The 18472-nt window shown below is 46.1% G+C and overlaps 1 protein-coding gene across 1 annotated transcript; it reads right to left on the bottom strand.

Moving 5' to 3' along the window:
- Window positions 1-4829: 4829 nt before the first annotated feature.
- On the bottom strand, window positions 4830-10325 carry LOC120709801. Its single transcript, XM_039995447.1, has 13 exons — window positions 9567-10325; window positions 9301-9474; window positions 9135-9215; window positions 7591-7771; window positions 7340-7450; window positions 7152-7220; window positions 6882-7042; window positions 6332-6593; window positions 6047-6248; window positions 5833-5937; window positions 5458-5735; window positions 5313-5391; window positions 4830-5217 (listed from the first exon to the last, which is right to left on the bottom strand). The coding sequence occupies exons 1-7, from the start codon at window positions 10323-10325 to the stop codon at window positions 7038-7040; spliced, it is 1380 nt and encodes a 459-aa protein (XP_039851381.1). The 3' UTR covers window positions 4830-5217; window positions 5313-5391; window positions 5458-5735; window positions 5833-5937; window positions 6047-6248; window positions 6332-6593; window positions 6882-7037.
- Window positions 10326-18472: the final 8147 nt, after the last annotated feature.

Below are 18472 nucleotides of genomic sequence, written 5' to 3'. Positions count from 1 at the left end.
AGGCGGGGAGAGACGGTGGAGAGGGGGGGCGCCGGTGGCCGAGCTCGGCGGCCATTAATGGCGGTTTGGCCTCGTCGAGGTGTCGCAGAGCGGCTGCGCGATTCACGGTGTTATACAGTACGACGAGACGGGGCGGCGCGCCGGGCATCCCGCGGCGCGTGGTGCGCGTGGGGGCATAGGGATGCGCGTGCTGCGCATAGTGGCAGCGTGCTGCGCGTGGTGACGGTGTGCTGCGCGTGGTGGTGTTGTGCGTCGCGTGAGAGCTGGGACGACAAGGAGGCTAGCTTGGCAGACTTACATGCGGAGTGGAGTAGGACGCATGCTGTTGCCATGGCCAATAACTTGCTAGTTGTTGTATCTTGTTTGTGTGCAAGCACACAACGTGGAGACGAGGAGAGAGCAAGAGATTAGAGAGAAGAAAGCTGAATCCTGCGTGAGTGCATTACAGAAGAAAATAGAATTGCCATGGTGGCTTAGGGAAAAGGAATGATTAGGCTGCGACGCTATACTGAAAGGAAAACAATTGAATAGAGGTTAGGCAAAAGATTTGAGACGGAAAAAAAATAGAGAGGTGCCGGAGAGATTCGGGGCGATGGTCGCGAGCCGGGCGTGGCGTCGACGAGAAGCGACGCGCACGAGAAACGAGGAGAATAGGGAAAGTTTAAACGACGATTGATCTCGGTGTCGGGACGGAGATTGGGTTTGGTGTCAGGGCGACGAATCGCCGGGAAAAATTCGAGCTATGCGATGAAAAGATTTTGAAAAGTATTTTTAGCGAGTAATTTAATTTGGTGAATTTTTCAGGATGTCACAATCACAAATTGGATAAAACTTTCTCATGATGGTTTCTCAAAAAAAGAAACTTCAGTATGAGATTTTCACACTCTGTCTTGTCAAGTAAGTCGGCAAAGCCTCTCTGTAGTCAGAATAACATTGCTTTCTCTCGCGGTCTCGCCTGTAGTTGCTTAATTCGAAAATATAAAAAGTCAAGCACAAAGTACCCATGATCCTTAAGCTGCCGCAGGTAGGCCTCCACCGCTAGCCTCTTATAAGTTGTCCAAATTTGTGCCACTCCACCCATTGCGGCAATTGAAACCATCGATATCGAGGAGATTGGTTCCTCTATAGGTTCCATCGAGGCGAAATCAATATGTCCAACAGGTACTTGAAAAGAAATATGTACCTTTTGAAATCTGGTTGCCGAACAAGCTCGAGTCGCACTACAGGAGTAGTACCACCCAAACCTTTGATAACATCTTTAAGCCATCTAATAAGGTTGATATGTTGCATCATATGTGAGAAGATTTAGAAATTATTGAAGTGCAGGTAAAACTATATAAAAATAACAAATGAATGTTACAGCGTTTGGAATTGATCCGCGCATTCGATGGTCCGATGGCAAGGCAATGGCTTTCATGCAAGTGTATGCCTGGACGTTGAGATTCACAATCGTGCGTACGGCCACGACCCCTACCACGACTGCCACCACGACCACCACCATGGAACATCTAGCAAATGTAAATTGATTCCATCTATGAATATAAACGCACTTACAAAGTTCATGTGTTCATATTCTCAACTTCACTAGGTGTGTGTGCGCCTTACATTTTCAAAACTCATGTGTTCATTTTCAAAAATTCATAAGCACATGCATTTATTATTTTATCCAAAACATCTAGAGTTAAAAAATAGCCTTTACAAATAGATCCCTAAGTTTTTGCGCTAAAGACCCTACCAAAATTTAACAAAAGCAATCGGGTCCGTGGATCCTCACCTCGAGAGGAGTCGCCGGCGGGGAGCCTCGGCGTGGAGAGGAGGCGGGCCGGGGAGGAGGCCGGCGGAGGAGGGTCGGGGTGGCGGTGGCCCGTGGAGAGGCGCGGCGGCGGTCCAGGGCGAAGGCGGGTCCGGGCAGAGGCTTGGCGGCGGCGGCCCGAGGCGGAGGCGGTCCAGGGCAGAGGCGGGTCCGGGCAGAGGCGAGGCGGCGGCGACCCGGGGCGGAGGCGCGGCAGATGGGCCGGAAAGAGGCGCGCGCGGAGGAGGTGGTGCCGGACGTCGTCATGCGGTGAGGAGGCCGCAGGGCCACGGCCCTAGATTCGCTCAGAGGTGCCTGGGCGGGCGGTGTCGAGGAGGCGATGGTGCTTGGGCGGAGGAGGCCTCGGTGAGGAGCGGCGACGGCAGTCAGTGTCGAGGAGGCGGCAGAGACGGGCCGGAGGGGAATCGTGCGGGGAGGAGGCCGCCGGGGCCGCGGCCCTAGATCCGATCGGAGGTGCCTGGGCGGGAGGCGTCGGGAGGCGATGGTGCCGGGGCGGAGGAGGAGCGGCGGCGGCCGTCAGCGTCGAGGAGGTGGCGGTGCCGGGCTGGAGGCGCGTGGTGCTAGGGCTGCCCTAGATCCGCGCGAAGAAGGAGGAGCGCGAGGCGGCGTGGGGCGAGGAGGAGGAGCAGCAGCGCGCGGTGGCAGCGGGGGGAGCACAAAATTTTTCAGCGCCTCCCGGCGTCTGTGGTGTCCGCGCTCCAGGTTAAAAATTTTCTAAGTCCGCAGAGTATATATAGGTGGAGATATTTGTAGGGGCGGACGGGGAATGACCTGCCCCCTACAAATTGATTTTTAGGAGTGGATGACATCACGGCCTGCCCCTACAAATCTATTTGCAGTGTGGGCCATGTCCCCACCCACCCCTACAAATATTTTTCCAAATTCCTTCAAAAATTGTTTAATGCAAAACAAATAGTAAAACAAATCAAAATATTGTGAAATTTTTACCATACGTATATTGTGCTATGTATAACATATGAAAAATATAAAAATCATATTTCACTCGATGTAATGAATAAAAGTGTTCAAACAACAATGTAACCCTATACACTACTTATCTCATACCACTTAAGACTAACTTTGTATTTTGCACACTCTTAAACAATAAAAGTGTTAACTTATGTCTTTCATATTTTTCTCTAGATCCATAGGTCATTATATTTCTATGGCTAAAATTTCATGTTTTTTTGATGTATTTTACTATTTTTTTTGCATAAACAAATTTTCAAAGTAATTTTGAAAATACATTTGTAGGGGCAGGGTCCAGGGACTCACCTGCCCCTACAAATGTATATCTAGGGGAGAGCGGCGCCATGGCTCGCCCCTACAAATGTATTTCCAAAATTATTTTGAAAATTCGTTTAATGCAAATCAAATAGTAAAATAAATCAGAAAATTGTGAAATTTTTACCATATGTATATTGCACTATGTATAACATATGAAAAATATAAAAATCATATTTCACTTGATATAATGAATAAAAGTGTTCAAACAACGATGTATCACATAGCAAAACATATTAAAAAATGGTGAAATTTTTATCATAAGCCTATTTTGCTATGTAAAAATTTTAAAAAGGCATCAAATATATATTTCAACGTAGGTAATGGTGAAGAGTGTGAAACATAATGTATAACTTACTCACTCTACTCTCTCATGCAACTTAAGACTTACTTTGCGCTTTCCACACTCATAATCACTATATACACTGAAATATGATTTTGATATTTTTTCTAGTTCTTTAGATCAAAATAGGCCTAATATACAAATTTTACTTTTTTTTATATGTTTTGATAATGTTTTTGAATTAAATGAATTTCTGCAAAAAAAATTGAAAATTATTTATAGGCCTAGAAATTCCATTTTTAAGGGCGGGTTACCCTCTCACCCGCCTCTAAAAATGACCTGATTTTATGGGCGGGTGAGGGGGCAGCCTGCCCCCAAAAATGTATTGTCAAGGGTGGGTCTTTTGCTACAGTACCTCGACTCTATTTTGTAGCAACGGGTCAAGTTTTCAACCGCCCCTGAAATAAAATCAGGGTGTTTCTACGAATCGTTTTTGTAGTAGTGTTTACTTCTAAAGTCTTAAAGTTGAATTAACTATTATCAAGTTAAAGCAATTTGTTTGGTGAGGCTTTTTCTTAAACACATACGACTGTGTCCCTCCTCCACTCACCTCATCCCCACCTCCAAACCCCACAACACACACACACACCCCTCATGTAAATTGGCTTGGAGGAAATATTATTGTTGGTCAACAGTATTACATGTACACTCAATGTACACCATATATATGTGGTGTTTAATTTTCAGTTCCTTCCGGTTATTGACTTTTTTCCCCTCTATTGACTACTAATGGAAAGCATGATATTTGAAACGGAACATAACAAATGACAAAACAAGTCTTGAAATCCACACGCCTCTGTTTTTTTCCATCAGTTTCTATAGTAATCACTAATAGTTATTAGTCTTATTTAAAACTCCTATATATGCACGCGTGTAGTATTCTTAGTTTTAAGACTATTGAAATCCACATCCCTCTCGTATGCATGCGTGCATGTAGACTCATAATTGATGTATTCCAACCACCCAGTCTAGATTCAAGCCCTAGTGGCCTGATTCATATGTATTTAGGCTATAAAATATGTATTTGGTTGCTATAAATCTTATCACCCTCTTAATGGAATATGTATTTAGGCTATTCTTAGTGGCCAGTTTTATTTCCATATTACCAAGTCTGTCAAGTCATCCAGAGTATAATAAAATCTCGAATTATAAACAACCATAGTATTAAATTCATATAAGATGAGGAAGCATTTAATTTTGAATACGAGACCAGAGAAATAAAACTACAGCACTCAATGGATATGTGGAAGAGTTTCACCGCGTTCTATGGAAACTTTGTAAACTGAATTTCATGTTGATGAAACCCATTTCCTCCCCTCTGCATAACTTTAGTGGCATGTCATCTTATTTGTTTATGTAACACCTCATTTATGTAGAATGAAACTCCGATTGAGAATGGACTTAGGCATGTTATTGAAAACCTTAGATACAGATTCGGTGATCACTTCACAGGACTACTGCTCAAAACCTATAACGCTTCTAACAGTGAAAGAAGGATGGATAGGAATACACGTATTTTCTGTTTAACACAAAACAACTCAGGTCGTCGGCTTAGGGAATAATGCAGTGACATCATAGAATATACTCGCAACTCTTTCTTTTAATGAAATACGTGCTCAGGCACGGTCGCGAAAAAAAACTATACTCGCAACTACAGAGTACATAGCTGTCCGATTCATGGCGCTGTGACTGGGCAACTAATGATACGGCGGCCAATGTTGCCACGCATGGTGAGGAGCTGATATAGCAGGTCGCGGCGAAGGTATTGGATCGTTCTCTGCATGCAAGAACATAAGGCCACAGATATGTGAATGTTGATGATGGCAGATATGTAAGATGTAGAGCAGAGCTCAGCTAGTCTGGGACTATTACCACACCTGCTTTCTGGTGAAGATCCTTGCCGTCGAATTCTCTGGCGTAGAACAGCGTGTACATGCCCGTGTTATGCTTGCTGCAATACTTCATTGGGTAAGCAACAATAGTATGTATCGTGAATGGAAACATGGACATGACTTACTGGAACGTGCGTGTTCCTCCAAAATTCCCAAGGATTTTTGTGGCCCAGCTGTTGAGGTTCAGCTCCTGGTCGCCGTAGCCACGGGAGTTACAATACTGCGATCTGCAGGCAAGGAGGGCGTCGAGGAGAAGCGGTGCCGCTCTAGAGTGCTTGATCCTTATCACAGGCTCATTGCCGCCATAGCGGCTCAAGAGCGGGTCAAGGATGCTGAGCTTCTTCTCCATGAAGTCCCACACATAGCAGGACCATGCACCCTCCAGCTCTACTGGTGCAATAACCTGCAAGCCATGGATTCTTGTGAGAAAACCACAGAAGCTTAAAATAAAAATCACAGTTGAATTAAGACCAAAGTGAAGATTAGAAATCGAATCTGACCATCCTGCAGAGCTCCACGTCATATGTGATGTGTGAACCGGAAAACATTGATACTACTGCTGGTGATGACTTGCAGATATTGCTGCCATGCTGCAGGGCTAGTAACTATCATATATGCGCGACAATATTAGCCAGCTAAATGAAAGGATGGATGACACTAACAACATGTAATTAATAGTTCAGATTGAATATTTGTAACCAATTAAGAACTTACAGCCCAATCTGCCGGAAGGAAATGACGCCATCTTGGGTCTCTAGTACCATTATTTACATAAACCTGGTCATCCAGCTGGCTGTACAAACGCGTCACTAGATTGCACACGTCTGCTTTTAGTTCTCCACCACAAATCATCTGGGGCTTCATTCTCGCTCCAGCTACTCTGATGGATGTAGGTTCCTCGTGGACGACCCATGCCCTGATTTTCAATAAGGAAATTAATATTTCTAAAGCACATGGTTAGGAGAGAACCAATAGAAGACACTGTATGACCAAACCCACCAATTGAGCTGATCATCGGCACTGCTGCATGCTACTAGCCACTTGAAGCATGCTTCTGCATCTTTCCGGGGTGGTTGTGGGTGGATCAGCTTCATGTCAAAGGGTGAGCGTCCGAAATGGTCATTTGTCATTAGTTTCATACTCTTGCTGCTCGGAGCACACCGCGCTTCAGACTCAAAAGTAGCAGTGCCAATGACAAAGAGATCTTTGGGATTGTCCGAATATGTTTGGCATGATGTCCCGTGAACAGTGGGCTGTCTTGCTGCTTCAACATGCGGCAAACTATAAGTTTCTTCTTTGCATATCCTCAGGTGTTCTAGCTAATAGAACTAATTAGTTGTCACCAACAGTTAATTCATCAATACACGGCGGTAAACTATAAGTTTCTTCTTTGCATATCGTCAGGTGTTCTAGCTAATAGAACTAATTAGTTGTCACCAACAGTTAATCCATCAATCCATGTTATGATCTAGCTGAAATGCTGAATAGATCTGTATGAACTCTGTCAAAGACATATATGATCGATTAACAATTAGGCAACTAGGGTAACCTGAGGGTGAAGCTGCCTGTATCACATCATGGTCTGATGCACATTTGGTTCCTTCACTAGTAGAAAACTCCAGTCGAGTTCGTTTCTTTGATGGAACTTCACATTGAGATTTTGGCCCCAGATTCGCACATATCTCCTTGTTGTTTGACTTTGATACTACCCTGCAAGTAACAATGCACACATCCAGTTTCAAGCCTCAAACAAAACAGAACTTAATTGGGAAGAAGACTTGCAATAGGAAGTTAGGAACAACGGAATAACATAGTCTACCAGGGAGCAGAGTTGCCAGCAATCCAGCATCGAAGCCCATAGTGTCTGGGTGATTACCTTCGGCAGCATCTGTAGCAGAAAAAACGTCTAGCAGTTAAGATTCGGTGATCTGATAAATTAACAGTTAACACAAAAGTAACATTATTTAGTAAGGTAACTCAAAGCATCGCAGGGGAGAGTCATTGCACCTGTTTCAACATTGCATCGAACAGGGTTGAGGATATTTGAGTCAACAAGCCTTCTTGGCGTCAAATTCAGGTCCAAAGGACCATTTTCACGTTGGCCTGATGCATTGCTCCCTGATTAATTTTATTATGAAACATCAGAATCAATGGACAATACACATAACTTGATAGATATGATGGATTGATTTGATTCCTACAATTAAGTGGAAGAACTCCTGCCTCCTTTTTGTAGGAGAAAAATACTTTTGACGCACCTGGAAAAAACTGCTCAGAAAATGGTTGATGTTGTGCCCCTTTATTACTACCTGCACTGCCTGTGCTGTCATTCAGAAGTTTACTGAGCAGTCCACTACGGTTCTCCATCTTCATAAAAAGCTTGAAGCATTCGAATTCATCCATAATCTTGTCCATATTTGTATTCTCATGCTGTGCTGACTGCAGTATTAAACGGTATATTAGCATAAAACACATAAACAGCAGCAGCAGCCGCAGCCGCAAAGACTCATGTTTTAAAGCAAGTTGGGGTTGCATATTAGTAACCAGAATCCAAATTAAACAGATTTAATTGGTCTTTGATGTTTAGAAATGACTCTGGCTCAGTTATGATGATCTCAGGGATACAGCTACACTTACCGAATGCTGAATTCAGCAAGTGTATCCAACAGTGAAGCTATCTCTTTAAATGATTCTACACATATTTATTCATTTGCCTTTTATAGTATAATATATTCACCTAATTGAGTTGTTATTTAACACAATACATGGTTACATTCCTTACTATCCTATATCTGCATATATGTAAATGTGCGTACATGGTAGATATTCCATTTTCAGGCATAGCTATACAACTATCAAAAGTTCACAACTACTGGCGAAGCTAATGCTTGCCCTTTACCATCGAACCGACCATAGAGTTATCATGAATTCACAGCATAAAATTTTGACAATCCTCGTTACTATATTAAAAAACTAAACCACAATTTGGATAGGATAGATGTTTTTATTACAAAACTGGTCTTGGACGGGAAAAAAAAATCACAAATCCAACTTGTGAAGCAATAGTAAGAATCTCAAATTAATTTGGCAGGAACTGGTGTTTTTTTCCAAATCGTAATGATTCTATGTAGCTATTTTATATCATGTTTTCCATTCATCCATAAAATTTATGTTCATTTTTTTCCTCTGCGAGAATCCTACTTATAGACTCCATTTTAGGGTACATAAGCAACTTTACCATCAGTTTTTTGACGGGAATTTTAACATCAGTTTCTGTTGGAGCTAGCATTTAGCATAACACAATCAACAATGGAATTATCTGAGCATTTGGCACTTGATGGGAAATTTCTGACACTGTTCAGTGGAGAATTAAAGCTTACTTAGCATGGTCTATAGATATATTACATTAGAATAAAATGGAACTAATAAATTCAACAGTGTCAAAAAAAAATAACATTACAGTTTGCAGCAATGTCCTCAGGTACTTGCAATGTAGTTGAATATATACAGTATCTTAGATCCATGCTGGTTCAAATGTAGTGTCTCTATTCTCTAACTGTTCGTTTCTGAATGAAAACATCAAGAAGGGATCTTACTATGTACAGATTAAATTATAAAAAGGAAGTTCCAGGGAACCATAAACCATATGAGAGAACAAAATTCACAGGCTAACATGTGTCAAGGAGAAGTTCCTCTCGTTCTCTTCACAAATATAATGTTAACATTGGTCTAAAAAAAAAGAATAATATAATGTTAACAAGTGTCATCCATCCCCAAAGAACACAACATTACTCATACTTACATCAAAGGAGTTGCGGCATGGTTGAAGCCCCTTGGAGCTGCTCCCCGAGTCAATGTTTTGTGCCGGTCGAGCCACAACGAACTGCAAGTTTGAACAAACACAAATTAATCGAGTCAGTAGAATTCAATGCTTGGGCGTAGCTCATGTGGATGAGATGACGACGCACCTTGAGCTTGCCAAACTGCTTGAGGCCACCCTCACGCCATTCAGGTTTCCGGTCGAGCTCGATGAGCTGATGAAGAGTGTCGTTGCAGAAGGCGGCCACGCGGGGCTGCACCTCACGCCGACGGGGCTCCCCGCATCCGACCGCCGCCAAATCCAATCGGTCCAAGTACAGAATCTGCGGCGAAACCGCGCAATTTCAGATGAAATGCGAGCGCAGCGGGAGAAGTCCGAACGAAATCCCATGGATTTCGATCGAAAATAACGTACCTGGAGGAAAAGGAGGCAGCCGGAGAGCAGGATCTTGGGGCACCCGTCGGCGACCTGCTGCCGGGCGCGGACGGCGCAGTGGCGGAGCTCGTGCAGGACGTACTCGGCCCAGTTGAAGCGGCGCACCTCCGACGGCGACGGGTCGACGAGCGCGTGGAATATCTCGGCGTTCACCTTCTCGCGCCGGCCCGCCGACGGCGGGGCGAGGAAGTGCCCCACCACGAAGAGGACGAAGGCGACCACGAAGGAGTCCCGCTCGGGCTGCGTCATCGGCCGCGCCTTCCTCTGGCCCAGGACGGCCTCGGCGACCAGCAGCGTCGGCTGCATGTTGCCGAGCGCGCGGCGGACGGCGGCCGTGTCCGCGTCCGCGGGGTCGCGCCCGACCGGCCGCTCGCCGGCGGGGACGCCCAGGACCTCGTGCGCGTCGCGCGCCGTGATCGGGACATCCGCGCCCGCGCCGTCGGCCATCAGGAACACGGGCGCTGCGGGCGCGCCCGGCGCCGGGGCCGCGGCCACCAGCTGGTTGACGAGCCACGCGGAGAAATGGCGGTCCAGCCTGCCGTAGCGGGTGAGGTGGAGCAGGCCCCCGAACCCGATGGATCGGACCACTCCTCCTCCTCCGGGGAGAGCGAGTCGACGACGCGGCGGACCGCCATGACGGAGAAGTGAGAACCGGTAGTGCACCTTGACGACGTCCCCGGCGGCGGCGTCGTCGTCGTCGTCCAGCGCCGGCATGGCGAGGCTTCCACGTGCAGACATGATGGCCAACGAGCTGCTTGGAGGAAATGGAGGAACAGTAGCGAGCTAATGACAGGCGATTGGAGGATTTTTGGACATGCAAACCTAAACTGTTGGAAGGCAAAGCTCTCTCTGCTCAGGGGTGGTGGTGGTGGGAGTGGGACGAAGCTGGAAGAAGCTTATGCTTAATAGAGGAAGAGATTATAGTAGAGTACCTAGTAAGAGATTAGGCTTAATAAGGAAGATAAAATAATAATTAAGAACAACAAAAAGGGCAACTTGAGCTGCCAAAATCCTCTGCTCATACCCACGTTCGCATTGACCAAAATCCGCGCAACTGTCATCGTTGCCCCCGATCGCCTCTCCAACCCGGTCAAGCGCGATGCTACAATTCTGGATTTCTGGCGCGTCGCCAACCGCAACCTTAGTCATTTGCACAATCCTCCCTCCACGTGGATTTCCGTCAACCAATCCTTTGTCTGTAATCGGCAACTAATACTAGGTCGCCGCCGCCGCGCCCGCTTCTGCTGCATTTTGACATGCAGCGCATGCACCATGCATTGGCTTCTATTCTGTTTAGGCGTTGCATCATCAATTAGAAGTACTTCTAAAATAAATCTAAAAAAAAGAACTTCTAAAATAGATTGAATTGTTTGAACCTGTCCTTGCTATCAGAAAACGTTTGATATTATCCCTGTTTCATTTTGAAGCATGCGTAATAGGTACATCCATATGGCCCTCGATTGACCCTAATTTCAAACTACATAGCAAGAGAATAGGTACTTACCACAGTCACTAATAATCAAGTTGGAACTGCTTTAAAAGAGAATCCTAGGAAAAATGAAGTGATACATGATAAATCCCATGCCAGAGCAAAATTGGCATGTAACTCGGCAAATCCAACCATAAAATAAAATACAGATTTGCTTGTTGTCAAACGATTGAAATTTTGTTTATCCATCAGTTGGCGTTGTGGCTCGTTGGATTGAGAATCAACGCACAAGGACGTCCCATGTGTTAGTAGATCAAACGGGTTCACGCAACAGATATTTTGTGTGTTCGTGACCGTGAGCGATGGTCTCGGTGTTTCCCTGGCGGGCGAGCAGCGAGCGTGGCTGCCAGGCGCGCAGCTTCCTGCTCGACGCGATGCGGGCGCGTGGCTCCACGCCCGGCGAGCCGGCTGCTGGCCGCGCGGCTTCCTGCTCAGCGCAACGCAGGCGCGACGCCCGGCGAGATTTAAAAATGAGAACAGGGTGATTGACAGATAACAATATATCAATCCACTGATGAGGAGACACATCCAAGGGGCTACATATATAAACAGATACACATCTAAATGAAAATTTGCATCTCAACCGCACAAAAAAAAATGATCATACTAAGAGCTTCTTTTTCCCCTTTCAAAAAAACTCCGAGCTACATTTCACTATAGGATATAGGGTATTTGCCGAGTGCCTCGAGCACTCCGCAAAGCCTGTATTACACTCAACAAAGTGTTTGTCGTGTGCCGCCATCGGCAAACTTGACACGACAACCAAAGTGACGGCAAAGAGCTGTTTGCTGAATACATTCTATGGGGGCACTGGGCAATTTGTCGAGTGTCTGTTTGGCTCTTGGCAAAAAAAAGTCGGAGGATGACTAAGTGACGATGACGAAGGCTTTGCCGAGTGCCCTGATGACGAGGCACTCGACAAAGGCTTAGTGTTTGCCGAGTGTCATGGCCAAGACACTCGGCAAAAATCAGAAGTTTGCCAAGTGCCTATGCCAGAGCACTCGGCAAAACTATTGATACTTGCCTACTGTTTTGGCCGCAAATATATGGCCCAGGCAGCACCGAAACTGCCCTTTGCCGAGTGCTATGGTAAAAGCACTATATTTTTGCCTATTTTTATTATTTGGTCATGCATATGGTACCCCACTCAAACATCACAGGTATCGCACATATATCACAATAAGCATCACAGGCAGTTTATATAGTCACAACTAATCCACAAATGCAAATAAATGTTATACCGTTCATCCACAATTAACCACAAGTAGTACATAAAGGCAAATGTAATCAAGTCCATACATATTCCGCAACCACAAGTAGTCACTAACGTAGCCACTGCTGCCACGGCGACAAATCCAGGTCTCGAGGCCCATAATTTGATGCCGCTGATTGATTCTGCACAAAGAAGAAGAGATTGCATATGTGAGACAAGATTTAAGGTAGGAACATACAAACTAAATTATTCATACTCACGGGAGTGCCAGTAGGAGGAGGTGGAGCAGGGAATAGGTCGATGGCATAGGTTGACCCATCCTCTCGCCAAGACTTTGCATCCATTTAAACATCTGCTGCTCGGCTTATCGCTCATCCTCGACCCTCTGTGGCTCGGCCTTGATCCTCTGCACCATCCTCTAACGGTCGGCCTCCATCCTCTGTTCCATCTCCTCCCATTGCCTCCTCTCTTCTTCTAGCCGGGCCTACAATATTTCACCCTAATGTTACAATGCAAAGCAAACGTATGTAAAATCAATGAATGACGATTGAAACTGAAATAATCTGGAGTGCCTCCGTCCGGGACTGTGCAGTGTCTGGTCGTGGGCGTATGGCCAGCCTTGAGCTCGTGCTCCTTGCTCCCGAATCTAGGAGAGAGTGGGAGTAGTGTCTGTGTCAAGTGTTCTATCCCCGATCCAGTACCGCCCATGCTACTTGCCTCCTTCCACCCTCAAGATGACTTCTCCATCAAGGGGCTGGGTGCTCGGATCATACTCTGGCCCATGGACCTCCCTTGCCATCGATGTGTACTCACTGAGGCGGCTGTGAACGGTCGCACTGCTGTACACAGAGGGCGGGTCCTCCTAGTTGTAGTTGACGTTGGACGTCACCTTGCCCTTGTGGGCCAAAGCCCATGCCTTGAACTGGGAGAAAGGCTGGCCACCATGTGATGATGATTGCAAAAAAAAAACAGCAAGATGAGTAGAAATTATGCAGAATTGAGCATTAGAATATAGAAATGAATTCTCGTACCCATCTAGTCATGAATTCATCAAAGCTAAGGTTGCCTTGATGGTGTGGTGTGCCTGGCATCATCAAATGCCGCTCCCGGCAAGCGTTATGCATCTCCTCCCATCCCTTCGTGCACCACTTGTCCACCATGTGTGCCTAGCACTGGACATTCCTAGTGATCCACCATGGAGGCACCTACACCAGAGAATGAATGTTCTCGACGGAGACAACCTGGGCGCGAAGGTTGAAGAGGACGGAAGCCTCGTGTTGGAGTAGAACAGCGGCGAGGGGATCACCATCGGGGTGAGGATGGCCGCCAGCGTCGGAGCTGGTGTCGTCGTCAGCGATGCTGTTGTCGTTAGGAGGTTGGGCCACAGTGCGTTCGCGGGCAGCGCGCTCTTGGGTGGCACGAAGACACTTAGAGGCCACCTCGATCTCCTTCAGGATGGTGGCAGCTTCCTGATCGGCCTCGTCGGCGTGTTGGCGGGCAGCATCCCGAGACTCCTACTTGGCGCACGCCATCTCGGTGCAAGCGAGGGCGTCGGCATCATCATCAATGCCGGAGGAGCCGATTTGGGTCATGACATAAGGCCAGCGGATGGGTGGGAAGGCGGCATTGGTGGGCAATGCAGGGGCACACGGGAGGCGGTGCTAGTTGATGGCGCAGGGCCGACGGTCGCGCAGAGGGGCGGGGACGGCGAATAGATCATGGGTTGGGAGCGCAAGGCCGGCGGACACATGGGAGGCGGTGTCGGTGGGCAGCGCACGGGCAGTGGAAAGAGAGAAGGGATGAAACCCTAGACTCTTGATACCATGAAAAAGATTGGATTTGTGGGAAAATAATTGATTGATTATTGAGAGATACAAGAGGTTACATATATAGAGGTGAGGAGATCTTGGGGCAAAAGGAAACCCAAATAAAGATCTACTTAAGACTCTAACCCTGCCATATCTCTACAAATAAATACAATCAGGGGGCGACCAGCTAACTAGCCTGGCCCGGGTCCACACCCCACGGTATGGCCAGCTAAGAGCCTGGCGCAGGACCTATACAAACAGGATTACATCAGTTATCTAACAGTATCAAGCCATGGTACCCGAACTACTCGAAAAACCAGAACAGTAGCACTGTAAGGAACATGGTCCCATTTGGGCCATTGTTTGTGATTTTGGTGATTGTACGACAACATAATCAATGGGACTAATAAATTTATGAGATCATATTTGTAGAATTTTTAGGTCCCATGGATGTAATCAAATGTGTCCAAATGACCGCTGCGACGGATTGGTCAAGTGAAGTAAAATATAGGCACAGGATGAACCGACATTATAGCAGCGGTTAAATCGGCGACATACGTCGGTGCATTGAATCATGCACTGCTGCGCCAAATGTAGAAAAAAAGTAGCACCGATTAAACCGATGGTGCATCAATAGGCGTCGCTGCATTGACCTTGGCATTGTCCAGAGAGCATGTCAAGTGGCCAGAAGCAGAGTCTTCAGCACTGATTGAATTGACGGTGCGTTGAACCAAGGCATTGGTGCAATGTCATTAGCAGAAGAAGACTCAGTGAGATAGCAGTGAAGTAGGCCTTTAAGGACTGGTTAAACCTCTACCCAAGCATCGGTTTAACCGATGGTTGATGAGTCAGCAGTAGGGCTTGTTAGAAGCTTCAATGGCTTGTTTTGGTCTGTGTGTGACCGATTAAATCGACTGTACCCACTGGTTTAACCGACGCTTTGTGCAGAAAGTCCACGACTGCTACAAATGGCTACTTCGAGTTTGTGGGCTATATATATGACTTCCCTTGACCAATTTTGGGCTTGCAGGAGTCTAGAGAACCCACCCACATTGAAGAGAGGTCTCCAAGCCATTCAAGTGCAAATTAATCAAATCCTTAGGCTTAGCACAGGCTTTATGAGTGTTAGTGCTAGGATTAGCTCTTGAGAGAGTGTGAGAGCAAGATGTTGTGACTTTTGAGCTGGTTCTTGAGTGAACTAACATGTATCTCGGTGCGCCGGCCTCCTTGGAGTCATGGTGGCTCACCGACTAGTCTTCGACCCTCCGGTTTGGTGTGGAGCAGCATCGACGACTTTGTGCAGGGGATGTGGATATCCCCATTCTTCGTGGAGAAGCTCCTTAGTAGAAAGCGAGGCCAATGTGATCGGAAACTTGGTAAGCCTTGGTGGCAAGTCAAGGGGGGCACCGGAAGAGACTTGGTGGCCGAGAAGCGATACTCTTAAGAGTGCTTCAACAACGTGGATTAGGGGTGGCCATCTCTCCCCGTCTCTCTCTCTCCAATCCCCTCCATCTCTCCGCTGGAGCAGGAGCTCAAGTCCGCGCCCGCCGGATCGGCCTCCTCCACGCCCATGGCTTCCACTCCTGCAGGCCGCAGTCCCGCTGGTGGCGATAGCGAGCGGGGCTTCGGGCCTTTGGCGGCGGCAGCGGCGGCCACCCGAGTCCGCGCGCGCCTCTGCTGCCACAAGCTAGGAGGGGCAGTTTGCGAGCACCTGGCTGCACGGCACGGCTACTCCGCCGCACACTGGGAGCGGAGCCGCAGCGCTGGTCGCCCGCAATGCATGCGGGGAGGGATGGCGTCGAGCGGCGGCGTATTGCACTATTGCAGAGTTTAAGGTGGTTTAGGTAAACCCCGAACCCAAACTCAAAATTTCGGGTTTTGTTTATTTTGAGCAAATCTCGGGTTGGAGTTTTCAAAATCCGAAATTTGAAAAACCAAAATCCCGAAATACCAGACTCGAAATATTCAGGTAGCCCGAACGCCAAGGCCTACTGCTATGTCAGAAGGTTGAGAAAGCTTAAAAGGGTATGAACTTTGCGAGATGAGGAAAACTGCATCATATATCAGATGAGTTAAAAATAATTTTAATAGGAGTACATCATGCAAAGGATCCATCATGAAAGCAGGGCCTTTCAAAACATACAAAGAATGCAAATGATATTATGGACGAAAGTTTCAGAACAGGGCATGCTTATAACTAACATTTAAGATCCTCAGATGTTCTGAAGATTAAATGACTATCAATCTGTGTGCAGAAACAAGCGTGTTATTCAAAATAATTGGAAGTAGTTGTTCGAATTTTGAAAAAAAAGTAACGACAACTAAAACCAATGCATTACTAAAAAGTAATAATAATGTAACTGAAACCAATGCATCAGTCTTTCTGGACAAAATCAGTAAGATTTTCTGAACGCTTGCCCTGGGCATAAACTTGCAGGGACTACTATGTGCAATGGCCACCAGCTGTATTTCTGGAGAAATGATAAGGTCATTGCGCCAGGAAACAATCAATTTGCTCCTAGCAATCATCTGGTTAGCAAAATAGAAAAAATGATAGTTAGAACTTGGTAGGGTTGAATAAAGAATTCAAGCCACTTGTTTGTAGACAGGTAAAGATAATGGAAGACGCTTGATATGAACAGTTGAATCATACAATTTCTTGAATTGGAAACATGGTTAACCTGCCATGGTGATGGGTGGCTGAATCGTTAGTAAGGACCAATGATGGTCTCTCTTATATGATGAGTGATATTTTGACAACGTTATGTGGATTTGATATATCTCTATGTTTGTGATGTGCAGACGTAGAATGTAACGTGGCGGTCAAGGTCAAGAGAAAGGTTCATGACGATGGACCAAAGGCGGTGAAGGGTAAACGCGAGTAGACTTAGACTGAGTGACCCAAGGAGTTCGGGAGAAATCATGGGCGGTCCACGGAAGAGCAAGAGTACAAACGTGTGATGAAGACGACGTCGGCCAAGTTTGGGAGGAAAGTGATGGAAAGTTCGAGTAGGTTGCCCGTACGGCGAGAGCGCAAAAGGTCTTAAAGGTGTCGTGACACTTGGCAAGAGGTCGGATACGCATCGACATCAGAGGTGGCGGGTTTACCGGTTTGGGTCTCAAAATTAGGTGGAGGCAGGTTTGCCGGTTTGGGCCTCAAAACCGGGAGCGCGTCCGGTGTGGCTGGATGGCGGTTGCGGAGGGCACGTGGCGTCATCGCGAAGGTTGCGTTGAGGCGAAGCTTAAGTCGTGAAGGTTGCATGTCCCATCGGGCTACGACGAAAAGCTGGACATTTTTACCCCTGAAGAATATTTGGGTCATGTGCTTCATGTAAGGGTGTTTTGGTCTTTCAACCAGGCGTATATATATGTATATATGTATATATATGTATATATGTATATGTATATATATGTATATATATATATGTATATGTGTATGTATATATATATGTATATATGTATATACATATATATACATACACATATACATATATATACATATATACATATATATATACATACACATATACATATATATACATATATGTACATATATACATATATATACATATATGTATATATAGGAGTTGTATGGGTAACCCAACTTTTTTGTTTCTCTCATTTGGAGGTCTTCTTTTTTGTCGTGAGAGCTAGAGTTTGAGAGAGAGGGAGAATGGATATTTAATTTGATCCTTTTGTCATCTATACTTTATTTTTGCTATGAGTGTCTTGTAATCGGATCTCATGCAGTAATCGAAAGATCAATTTCAATTTCAGGTGTCCCGTGTGCTTCCCGTGTGTTTTTCTTTTTTTGGGGTCATTTTCAGAGCATTTTTGTATGATTTTCGATTCGCAAGTTTTACTCGATCTTTTTGCAAACTACTTTTTAGATCTGTTAATCCTTGTAGTTTCGGACCTATTGCTCGAGTTTGGTTTCAAATCATTGCGTTTTGAAGGAGTAATTTTGAATTGAAATTTCAGGGTGTTCTTGTTCTTCCTCTGTTTTTGTTTATGGGTAACATCAAGCGAAACACCGCCGCCACGAGGTGCTGCCGCCGCAACGAGTAATTTACGCGTGCGCGTGCGCTGGCGCGAGGTGCTGCCACCGCCGGCGGCGGCGGCGGCCAGCAGACGCTGCAGTGCGGCGGCACGTTGGAGCAAGCGCCTGCTGTTGGCGCTCCTTAAGTACCCATTTTATCCCTTGTTTATCCTTGATAATGGCATGAATTTAATATCAAAATCACTAACCGTCCTAACCCCGGCCTAATTATTGGTCATTTTCACACTTGCACATATATTTTGGAGGAACTTCGGTTTTGCAGGTTTTTGGCCTATTTTGGAGCATGAAATGACGAGGCCCGTGATCGAGCGCTGA

The sequence above is a fragment of the Panicum virgatum genome, chromosome 5K, assembly GCF_016808335.1.
Source record: "Panicum virgatum strain AP13 chromosome 5K, P.virgatum_v5, whole genome shotgun sequence".
In the NCBI taxonomy this organism is placed as follows: Eukaryota; Viridiplantae; Streptophyta; class Magnoliopsida; order Poales; family Poaceae; genus Panicum; species Panicum virgatum.
The sequence above is the reverse complement of the archived record's forward strand: the minus strand, read 5'-3'. Positions and strand labels throughout refer to the sequence as shown.

Bases quoted from the DNA above. Each gene is read 5' to 3' on its own strand.
- LOC120709801 (XM_039995447.1), bottom strand. From the start codon at position 10,325: ATGTCTGCACGTGGAAGCCTCGCCATGCCGGCGCTGGACGACGACGAC. The intron at 9,475-9,566 runs GTACGTTATTTT...GTTTCGCCGCAG, and splicing joins GCTGCCTCCTTTTCCTCCAG to ATTCTGTACTTGGACCGATT. The intron at 7,451-7,590 runs GTGCGTCAAAAG...AAAATTAATCAG, and splicing joins TTCTGAGCAGTTTTTTCCAG to GGAGCAATGCATCAGGCCAA.